Below are 12,131 nucleotides of genomic sequence, written 5' to 3' on the forward strand. Positions count from 1 at the left end.
CTTCCCCCATGCTGGTCCACATCAGCCCCCTTCCCCACTCCCTGCTGGACCAGGTCAGCATTGCACCTGCAACTGTTCACCCAAACTCCTTACATAGCTCTCCAGCCCAAATAATTGTCCATCCTAGCGTATAGTATGCCAGAAAGTCAGTACCAGCATTCAGACCTTGGTTCCTAGGGTCAATTTTTTTTTTAATACCATACCAGGAACTCCGAACACTTCAAACCACAGAAACTTGGCTTTCTTTCAAAGGGGTAAACTACTGTGGTTTAGCTTTCACTTACCACCGTGCAAGTACACTACACACTAGGGGTGTGCACTCCACATCCCTAGCTACCATAGAGCAGATAACGGTAGTTCCCCCACCTTCTTAATTCTCAATAAATTTGTTCCTTATATCCTTAAAACAGCCAACACATTTTCTGTAGTACAATGTACTGGAGCCTAATATGGTACAGGTTTTAAAGCACATTTAGAAAGCTCAATGCCTGCAAATGACTTAGAGAACAAGTCTAAGTGGTAGAACAATCCAGACAAGTGACCAAGAGGGGTGTGCAGAGGGAAACAAGGTTTTTGTTCCTCCCCCCCACCAAACATTGTGTAAACATCTGAAAAAATCACACACCAAGACTGTTTTTTCAGAATGCAAGAAGTTTCACAATTCGGTGTCAGTCATGTGGCAGCTGTAATAATTACTGATGATGAAGCAACAGCAATGGTTAGAAAACAATACTTGTAACCAACTTCAAGGTAAAATGTTTTGCTCTCTTTTGGTGTCCCTTTTTCCTCTCTCCCTCCATTCACCTCCAACTTTCTATTAGGACATTCCCCTTCCATTAATGGGTGCAATCTCTGGCTCTAGAGAAAATTAAGTTTCTTCAAATGGTAGTGGCTCTGAGCACAAGCAGCAAAGTTGGAACCCCTGTTATCTTCAATTCTTCCAGGCTTCTGGGTTCCTATAGCAGTGTCTCATGCTGGTCAGATGGGTAACTGACAAACTTGTAGCTGTATATCAAGGGCATCAGGGAATTAATAAAATGGGCATCCAGAAGTCTAATCTAATGGGGATTTCTAATCTACTCTTAAAGACTAAATGGGTGGGAAGAAAGAAATCATAGTCAGTGTTCTGCTTGAAGGCTTTAGTCAGCCTAATACTTGACTTTAAAAGATTCTTAGCTTCTGCAGTAAGAAATAAAATTTATCTAACAATTCACTCTGAATAGCATCAGTGTTAAAACAGAAAGAGGTGTTGTGAAAGGTTCCAGAATATGAATATTTCAAGACTATTAGCTGAAGAAGTTTAAGGCTCAAGAACAGAATTCCTGAAGTTCTCAGCCAGTAACCCTGTGAGATATGCTGCCCACACTGTTCAAAAAGAAAGTTTTGTAACATTTATTTTAAAAGTCCCTTACTCCAAAAGAAGAGGTGGGTGAGGGGGGTAGACTGGTTCAAGCAGATACTGGTTCAAGGTCAGAGAGAAGAAACACACTGATTAAGGCAAATCAATAAGCATACCATGTTCATGCATGTTTACTGCTTGCAACCTTGACTTAGGTTATCCAAAAGACTTGTAACTTCACAACACACCAAAATGGGATGGATGTATGAAAACTTTGAAAAAAATAATTCAGTTTATGATAAAGTTACAAAATATTACAAACTTAGCCTTTATTGAAAATTAAATATTAGCAAAAGCAAGATCTGTAAGAAATTTTACAAATGATTTACATACAAGAAAGCCAATATCAGACATATTCACAAATATGCAAACTGATAATTACAAAAGTACCTATTGGCAGCATGAATGCTAACCTTGCCACTGCAGTGTGCTCTACGATTGATAGGAATAAGGCATAGAATTCACATTTGCACCAATTTATGTATTTTTTTAAAAATCAAACCCTTTAAGCATTTTTTTTAAATAATCCTGGATGCACAATTCCTAGCATGTTATACTAAAGCTAATCCTACACCATTAGGATTGTTAAGTCTAAAAACTAAGTGCTCAGAAGGACAGCCAGTTTGAAAAGCCCAGTAGAAATTTAACTGGTACTAACCTTCAGACTACAATTTCTCCCTTAGAATGTACAGTTCTAGGTACGTAAACCATATTCACAGTTTATCTTTTAACAGAAGTACCATGTTACAATTTGGGTTTAAGTTGTTCTTTAAAATTGGCTCTAAATTCAGCATACAATTCATAATGTCACCTATTTAGTGATGCATATATTTACAAAATAAGAATTTGTGCCATATTCATGGTCAAGACAATTCAGCAAGAGCAAATAATATCAGTGACATTCAATACTATATTTCAAATAGTTGTGCAAATAGCAACAGGACAGTTGTTTCGGAGGCAAACTCTTGTTTGCAAAAACTTGAATACATCTTTAATATTGTAAACTTGGACTGTCAGCCTTAAGTCTTGCACTTCCCACAGCTTAAAAAAAAGTCAGTGGCAAAATGTTATCAAGTCTTAGAATGACACAATCTCTTGTACACAGTGCAAATTGTTATGTAGATCATTTTCTACATATTCTCTGGCTGGATTGACTTCTCTGTGCAATTTAGTGGTCTATCCTTCTAACTGAAGAAGGTATCCATTTGAAGAACCATATGGGTCAGGGAATTTAGGGGGAATGGGTGGGGGGGAGGAGGAAAGCAGTTTTGTTATACTTCTCAAACCAGCGCAAGATGTGCAAAGGCAGCAAAAATTCCAGCTGTTATTACAACCAGAACAGAGTAACTCTTCAGGAAGATCCAGGCAGTTAGTCACTTGGATTGGTCTCTAGAAAAATATGTGAGTATATGTTGGATTTTGATCAGGCGTTCTCTCAGAGACATCATAGACAGAACTGACAGCTGATATCTGGGGTCTACAGGGAGGACAGCTAGAAGCCACCAACACCATGCAGGTCCATTAGGTGTTGCCTGAAAATAAAACAAAAAAAATTAGATTACTAGATAAGAAACTGAGCATAAGGCTAATAGGCCAAAAGACTCTTTAAGATGTGGACCTAACCAAGCTAATCAGATTACATTATTTTCAGTTACCATCATGTAAATATCCTCATACAAATAAAAGAGCCACCCTACTTAGAGGTGCATGAATATATCAGTCCATATTGGATCAGCACTGATCAAAGGAAAATGGACATTATCGTAATCAGTTTTTTTTTGTTTTTTTTTGCTGGTGTAGCTAATAATGTCGGCATTTTTCAGTGTGCGCAGCCAGGAATGCAGCCTGGTAGCCTGGAAAGCAGCATCTGGCCAGTAAGCCTGGGGGGAAGGAAGGAGTAGATTGAGGCCCCCACAGTGAGGGAGGGAGTGGGGCTGGGGTGGGGGCAGGAGCAGGTGCTGCCCAGCCAGGGCAGGGCAGGGCACTGAGCAAGGGGCGGTGGGGGCCAGGCTGGGGCTTTGCTCAGGGCAGGTGGCAGCAGCACTGGGTGGCTATAAGATGGTCTATAGCCACCCCAAAATTTGCTGTAGCCACCCTGCCTAGCACTGCCAACCCACCCTAAGTACAGCACTGGCCCAGCCCCCCTGCCAGGAAAAGGCCAGAGCAGCACCTGACTCCGGTCTGCAGCAGGCAGCCTGCATTCACCCCATGCACAAATCCAGGGGGCACATGCCTCCCATAAGTCCCTTGGGGGTGGCACGCAGCATCAGGGAGCCACCCCCACCCCACCTACCTGCACATCCTGGACAAACCACACATGACTGTCCTACACCTCACCCCTGCTGCACCTGCCCCTTCCTCTGCTGCAGCCTCATTCCCTCCTTCACCATGGCGGCCTCGATCTGCCTCCCCAACGTTATTTCCTGATCCTGCGCCCTTCCCCCACAGACTTACTGGCTGGACGCTGTTCTCTAAGCTGCCCCAGGCTGCATAATGGCTATCGGACTAGTATCAGCTGATATGGCCGGTTAATAAATTGGCCATCACTATCAGCCAAAAAAAAAAAAAAATCTTGAATTGGTGCATCCCTAATCTTACCCTAAGAAGGCTATCCAGAAATCAACAGGGTAGGGTGCCTAGGATCCCTATACAGTGAATGGGGAAGAGCCAGACACCTCCAAAAGCCTGATCCAGAGCCCCAAAGCCAGCAGTCAACAACCTGTTTAGGCTGCAGACTAAAGTGACCCAGTTTAGGTCAGAGATGGACAGGCAGGCGCTAGGACACAGCCACCACTGCTGTTTCCTATCCCTGCCTCACAGTCAATACTTCTCCCTCAGGTGGCATGAGGAAAGTGACAGGTGCAAAAGCTCCAAAACCATGGGTCAGATGAAATGGCTGTGGGATAGATCCAGCCTACAGTGCTAATAATGTAATAGTGTTGATACAAGGGAGACTATAGTAAAAGTCCATGTAAGAATCATGAGCTTCTATCTGGAGCCAGGTGGCAACAAGAAGCCCAAAACACAAAGCAGCTGAGTTCTAGAAGACAAGGCAGCTCACTTGGTAACTGTGGCACTTCATATTCATACAGTACATATTATTGAGTCACATAAGCAACACTAAGCAATTGAAAGCCCCTTTGTTCCTGTTAATGACAGTTATTTTCCTACCTCATGAACGACACTTATTTAAAATTGTATAATATAGCACTGCCTCCCTGTGTCACTATAGCCAAGGTTGTTTAACAAAGGTTATTAAGGGCTGTAATTAAGAATCCACCTTTTAGGACTGCATTAAACATATTTCCTGTGTTTAGAACTAATGGTTTATTTTACAGCAGAAGCTAACAACCATTTTTGCACCAAAGGCCACTACTTGAGACCCAGCCTCCACCATGGGCCTCATCCCAAAAGTCCCCAGCAATCAGTAAATGCCATGAGGAAAAGTAAGAACCGCCCCCCCACACACACACAGGTGCCAAGACCCTGGGGGTGTCTTCTCTGCTGTGGCAGTGACCATAAACAATGTGGCAGACCACAGGACTTTCTGCTGCTCAGGCTAGAGCATGTAGTTGATTCACTGAGCTGCTGTGGGTCAGATCCACCATCTTCCTGAGCCATAGGTTGCTGACCCCTGTTCTATGGCTATGCATACAAACCGAAAATTAAGTACAAAGCAACTTCGGTATCAGTTTGCTGTGGTCAAAATTTGTCTTGGCCTGCTCTTCCCAGAAGGAATTAGGTATGTAGACACCAATCAAAACAGGATTTAAAACACTGACAGTAGCTTTTTAGTACACAATACAAACATGAAACAAACTAAGAATAATTACAGAATAATGAACAGTTACTCAACTGAAGGGCTGCCCAACTGGTGGCCTACAGGCTTCATGCAGCCTGCGAGGGGTTAAGTTGTGATTAGTAGGCTTCTACCTGGTTGCCATTATTCCAACTGCAACAGCATCTGGAATCTATAGCCTCTCACTATGTCCTCTGATCTCTGCTTTTCTGCACTGGCCCCAGGGCATGGGGCAGGGCAGCACAAGGACCTGAGGGCGAGCCCAGGGCTGTATGGGTGCTCTGTTCAGTAAGTGGGGGTGCCCATGCAGGTACATGGTGCTGTGGTGGTTTGGGGGGGATGCAGCCTGGGGGCCCACAACCCTGCTAGTGTGGTCTATACAGTGTACAGCTCCCAGCTGCTTAGAAGTTGGACAGTCCTGCTGTACTGCAATAATTTCAGTGCACTGTTAAGTCCCTTAAGTGGTCTCTCTTAGTACACACAGATAAAATTGCACAGGATAGAAGAATCTAAAGATGGTTTAAGCATCACAGAATTAGGGAATGAACCTGAAGCTCAACTTGGGTGATGTCATTTGTGTCCGATTCAATACTCTGATGTCAGATAAAAACAATTCATGCTCCAAAAGTCCATCCCAAGTGTACAGAGTAAACAAAAAATACAGCAGACTGGTGCAATGAAATGGCTTTAGAGAAGCACCAATTTTATTTCCAATCCTCATGCTCCGAGTACAGGCTTCCCAGGTCTGACAAACATCTTTTCCATTGCGACTTATAGATCAATATCTTGATATCACTATTAAAAGTGTCTGCACGCCACTGAACTTTGACCAGAGCAGTATATTGGGTTCTGAGGTAGGAGGGGTTTTCGTTGGTCGGATGACACTCTGAGTTCTAACACAGTAGCCTAAACCTACTAAAAAGGTTTTGGAAAAAATTGAAACCCCTTTAGTATCATAAATCCATACTGTGCTCCTGAAGGTAACTGCAGTATTTCTAACTATTATCAAAATATCAACTACATATCACTTGATCAAGCCTTTGTGATGTATTGTGTCAACAATCCATATTTGTGGACTGTAGGATGCTGACCCCTGACCTAAGCAACAAGATAACACTAAGCACAGATGTGTCTGAACTCCTACCTTTCCTCAGAGTTTTGGCACTTACACTTCATATACCTCAATCCCTTGGAGCACAGAGCACCAAGGAGGAAGATGTTTAACATATACTAAAAGTAGAGTTCTTAAGAAGCATAGCACTCAGCCATTGTCACTTGAAAATAATGACCAGTGGAACTCAATTTTTATGTAAAAGCACTTGCCTGGACACATCACACTTTCTAGGTCCCCCTGTGGAGATTCAAGCCTGCGTTGGGGGGAGTCACTGTTCCCCTGAGCACTGCCAGGAGTGACCAGGAATAACGGTCACAAGCTGGCAGAGGGTAGGTTTAGGTTAGATATCAGGAGGCGCTACTTCATGGTCAGGGCGGCTAGGGTCTGGAACCAACTTCCAAGAGAAGTGGTGCAGGCTCCTACCCTGGGGGTTTTTAAGAGGTGGTTCGATGAACATCTTGCTGGGGTCATTTGATCCCAGTATTCTTTCCTGCCATGGCAGGGGGTCAGACTAGATGATCTGCTCAGGTCCCTTCCGACCCTAGAAACTATGACACTATCTCTTGCCCCCTAGTCAGCAGGGGCCAATCTTTTAGGCAGTTATGCCACAAATTAGCCCTGCACCCTCACCACCAATTGCCAATCCAATCTTCTTCCTGATCTGCTGCTCTTTTTCTGCTACCTGCCTTGCCTGTCAATATGATGCCCGTCCCCTGTATGTTCTGCCACATGCCACACAGAGGTTACCTATACCATTTGTAGCACCTGTGCCACAGCTTAGCCACTCCCATCAGGCAGCAGGATGGGAAGTGTTGGTGGGGGGAGGAGGGGAAGGGATGCTGCAAGCTCACCTATTCCCCTGCAGCAGTGGAGGGGGTTGGGAAAGCTTAAGGTAACCTTTCACTTTTATACCTGGGAAATTATAACAAATTTACATTGGTGGTTGTTTTAAATTCAGTCACCTTGGACTGGGTAAACATGGTACTTGGAATCAAATCTGAGAGCTATTTCCTCATGTTACTTCTACCATTTTATAGAAGTTGTTCCCAACATGGCATCTGTCACCATACTGCACTTGCAACAGATGCCCGGATAATTACAATCTACAATTTCAACAGGGTTTGTCCACTGGATGTGTATATCATCCACTTGCTCTTGATTTGGTGATTTGTAGCAACTCTTATGATGTGATCAGTAAAAATTAAAGTTGTAACCATCCTCTTCCACTGCTTCCCAAGGGTTATAACTTTATTCAAAAGTTTTAATCTTTTTACATTCCTGTTTAATTCCATGTTGAATTCAAGCTCCATATTCACCTACAAAACTTTTGCATAGATTAAAAAGAAATCATGTCAACTGCCCTCATTCCTCCAGCTTCCTTAACTTTCTTTAGTGTTAACTGGAAGGGTGTTGGGTGTCCTATCCACCAACTGTGACATCTCAAAACTCATTATTTATATGAAACTCTTCTTCAACTTTTTCACCAGCAAGCAGTGTCAGAATAAGTATTCTATGCATCAGATTGTAAGTTCTGAAGATCAGGAAAGTGACTCTTGTTGAGAGTCATTTACATTTATGGCACTATATAAAATAATAAAAGCCTCTAGAAATGGAGTTTCCATTATAGGAGCTATTTGGACCTTTCTCCAAATGTAATGTCATGTCATTTCAACACATTATATAAAGTAGTTAAACATTGTTGACTCAAAATAACGATGTTTTTATACCAAATAGTCAAAGTTAATTTTGAAGAAGCTGCAGGCTAGAAAATGAGTACTAGTGCAAGAGACCGCAAGCAGCATTTAAAGAACATCTATAAATTATACAATCGCTGTCAATGTAAAGCAGCATGGGAGAATTCAGTAACAAAAAATAACAATGACTAAGCTGCAGCATTCTTTAAAGGCCAAGTTTGTAGCTAGACTTGGGTCCTGCTTTTATTCAGAGGCACAGTTTGCATTTGCAAGAGAAATCTACATTTTTTGCACACACAAGTCTTTACAAATCATGCAGCTATAAAAATATACACAAATGATGTAGCCATGCAACACAAAGACTGCTACCACTGTGTGTATGCAAAAGATCGGGATACTGTACTTATGGCCAACGTCTGATCAGTAATAAAAAGGAATAGGTACAGTATACAGACAATCCTATTTGACCAGTAGTTTAAATTATTCAAAAGAAATATGATGTTTTAATTTAACTTAGGTTTTTTTTTTTTAAATGCACGATCATCCAGTTCACATGTCAGCAATAGGTCCATACACAGCACAAAAAGTAAATTCAGTACAATCATCTTCTGTTGCTGCTGACACGGACAGAACTAGAAGTGGGTGGTACTAGTTTTTCCTGAAAGGAAACATCTATAAAGCTGTTTTGTCCAATTTAACAACTAATCAGTTAGGATTTTTAGAAGCAACAAATGTGTAACTGATGCCAAAGCCTTGGCTTACCTGTATGTTTTCCTCCCTGTCTGGCATTGGCCCAAAGTGCTGAAGGATTTGGGTGCGAAATTTGTTCCTTAAGCTTCGGAACCAGCGGCAGGCTTGATTGTACACAAAGTCATGAAGCTTTCTCAGTTTCTTTAGATCTTCTTCATCTGCAACCTATAAAAGAATATTAGTGTACAACATACATACATAATAAGGTACAGGAAACAGAAGTAATTAAAATCTGTCTAGGAAAAATATTAAGTCTAAGATGCTCTAGTCCAGCTAATAATAAATTTAACTCCCTGCATTCTTCCCAGTTACGAGATGTGGTAATAGTAGAGGAAAGCAGTACCAAGAAGCAGAATTCATGTAAACCAAAACATTGCTAGTGGCAAAGAAAGAAAGAAAAGTTAAAAACAAGTGCTGGCTTAGATGGTATTTAGGCTCTTGCTTTACAATAATTGTATGTAATCCTATTCTGCAGATCCCCTTCCCCACCCCCACAATGCTTTTTGTCAATACATTCAGATCAATTTCCATTAATTTCTAGAAGCCAATACTTTGAAAATGACATTCAAATTTGTGAATGGCTGTTACCTGCCAAAAACTAAATGCTCTCATTCTAAATTTTAAAAAATGGGTATTGGTCAGGAACCAAGTCCAACATAACTCTTCTGAAATAAGAGATAATGAGATTGATTTTTACAATAAAGCCAAAGCCCAGATAATTTGTAACTTCGAAATATTTTAAACAGCTTCAGCTATTTTCTTTCCCCATGCTTTGAACCATGTCTTCCAGCAATGGTCTGTGATCAGGGACATCTGGGGGGGGTGGGGAGGCAAAAATCAGGGTGTGTGTCCTGGACCCTGTGGTCAGTGCTGTATAGGCACCGATAGAGCCATCATGCGCTGCTGCTCGCCACCCTGCCCCTACACTGGCTGATATGCCCTGAGTCCTGCACACCCCTAGGGCTGGCTTTGTCTGTGATCTTTAGTATTTGAATCAGGGTCCTAAAAAACAGGCACAGGGGAAAAAAGGTGACCAAGATGAGTATTATTGCCCAGAAAGTTTTGTATACCTTAATATCTTCCAAATATTCAATATCTGCTGTGCAATAGCCATCTTTCATCCCTCTTCGTAAAACTCTAAATCTTTTGCCACCAACTGTATCAACGACAGACCGCCCATCAGGTAGAAAATGAATATTCCTAATTTGCAGCATACAACCATAATCTGCAAAACTAGAACAAGAGGCAACGTCAGAACCTTCCAATGTTATACATGTAATTTTTGCAATTAAAAAGACAGGAAATATGCTGACTGCTTGGCTGCTTTCTGTAGGAATGCATACCCACCTGTTCTGAGAGTCGCTGATACACATCCCAAACTGTTTAGTCCCAGCTTCCATACTTCTGCGAATCATCAGTCGGTATCTTGGCTCAAACACATGAAGAGGGCAAGGCACAGTGGGATATGCCATAGTGCAAACAAATACTGGAACATTCTTGGTCAAGCTTCAAATAAAACCAAAAAGATTAAATACATGACTTCCAAACTATCCGCAAAGTTGTTCCTCATCATAATACATTTTTTTGCCTAAGGCCAAGTAAGTTTCCAGTGCTCCCTTTGTTTTTTTGTTATACTTGAAGTTAAAGAATCCATGCAAGTGTAACATTTCTTGCTCTATAGACAATGATTAAAAAACTAATAGATGCATCAAGGACAGTGGTCTTTCTTTTGAAGTACTTATAACCATCCCAGTGAGGATTTTTTCTTAATTTCTTTATCACTTAGGAAAGCACTGAAAGGACATCTATTCCATGAGACTGAGTGGTTTGTAAACTTTATTTTGGTAAAATATTAAAGAATGCTTTCTGAAGTTGCAGTTACTGGAAGTCACTACTGGATTTCTAGGAAATAACTAGAGAGCACGAGAAAGCAAAACTTATGTCCAACTATAAAACTCTCACAATACCAGCAACCTAAAATAATGATACTGACTTGCTCAAATAGTTCTACAAGTTGCCTTTTTTTAAATCAAGAATTATGTATTTACCAGAAGCAGACCCACAAACAGAGCATTACATGGTTATCAGTTCTATTTTTGCTTTTTAGACTGTACAAAACTTTGAATGTTAGCATTTTGCTTGGTATTACAAACTGTAAGAACTGTAGTTTAATCAATAATATTTCTTAAATATTTATAAATAAGACAGCTTGAAACAAACAAACAAAATCACATTTCCACCTAAAATGTTTCTAAATACTAAGGGTAATCTCCAAACATGCAAGTAAAAGGTTACAGAAAATATATTTTCACTTGTAGTTTATTGTGTTCCATCACATCCATCATGCAAAAATCAGAGGGAAACTCTGGACGAACATTACCCCCAGCTTCTTTAAGACTATTTACCAGTAACATGCTAATTTAGGTCTACTAAAAAACTCTGATATATAAAAAGCATTAATTTCATTATAGGCCACGCTCACTGTGAACATAATCTTTGAAAATTAAGTGACAGTTGATAATGTTCCCTTGGCCTTCATGAAGGGACATAATGCAACTATAATAAGAGGTCAGCATTACTGTCCTACAAGTTATAATTTTTTTCTGAATGTTTCTGTAAAAGACAGTAATCCTTCTTTCAAGAAACCTTAGAAAAATAAAAAGAGTAGCAACTTACTTTGAGTATTCAGCAGTTTCTTCATCATGAATTTTCTTTCTCTCAGATAATTCATCAGACAAGTATTTCACTATCAATTCTTCCAGTAGTTCTGTGATACAGTATTTTCTACTTGCCAGATACTAAAACAAATAAACAAACAACATTTTTTTTACAGTTAAAAAGGTTATTAGGGTTAAACTTTCTCTTTCAATTGTTTGTAAAATTTTTGCAAAAACTGCTCCTTTAAATTAAATTTAGCTTAATGGACCATCTGTTTCAGCATTAGAGGAACCTTGTTAAAAAGTCACAGCTATGAAATTCTTACCTACCCTCATTACTCATAACACTTTAAATCACTGTAACTGAAAGATTAGAAAGAGTTCTTTCAGTTGACCTGGTACATTTAATACAGGAATGGGCAATTATTTAGGCTCAAGGGCCACTTAGGAAGTTTTGGTGAGCTGCTGTGGGCCAGATCAGCAGCTTCCTTCTTCCTCTCCCCTGTGCCCCCTCCTTCTGTCCTTGCCCCAACACCTCACTCAAACTCCCTAAGTGGTAGAAACTAGACCAGTCCGTTACCTGTCAGCTCCATGTTTTTGGGGAACCTGGACACAGGACACAGACTCTCTGACCCACAAAGAAACCCCACTCCCCTCCTTTACCTAAACAGAAACTGATTAAGATGCAGTGAGAGACACACCTAAAACCCTCCAGATA

General features: G+C 40.8%; 1 protein-coding gene across 1 annotated transcript in view; it reads right to left on the minus strand.

The window, feature by feature from the left end:
- Positions 1–1,911: 1,911 nt before the first annotated feature.
- Positions 1,912–12,131, minus strand: part of LONRF1 (LON peptidase N-terminal domain and ring finger 1) — a 24,166-nt gene continuing 13,946 nt past the window's right edge. The window contains exons 8-12 of the mRNA XM_019553350.1: positions 11,433–11,554; positions 10,104–10,262; positions 9,827–9,989; positions 8,769–8,921; positions 1,912–2,931 (exon numbers count right to left, since the gene is read on the minus strand). Of these exons, the coding sequence (XP_019408895.1) occupies positions 2,773–2,931; positions 8,769–8,921; positions 9,827–9,989; positions 10,104–10,262; positions 11,433–11,554 (756 nt within the window). The 3' untranslated portion in view covers positions 1,912–2,772. The remainder of the gene's footprint in view (positions 2,932–8,768; positions 8,922–9,826; positions 9,990–10,103; positions 10,263–11,432; positions 11,555–12,131) is intronic.

Source organism: Crocodylus porosus, unplaced genomic scaffold (genome assembly GCF_001723895.1).
Source record: "Crocodylus porosus isolate Cpor-Errol unplaced genomic scaffold, CroPor_comp1, whole genome shotgun sequence".
In the NCBI taxonomy this organism is placed as follows: domain Eukaryota; kingdom Metazoa; phylum Chordata; order Crocodylia; family Crocodylidae; genus Crocodylus; species Crocodylus porosus.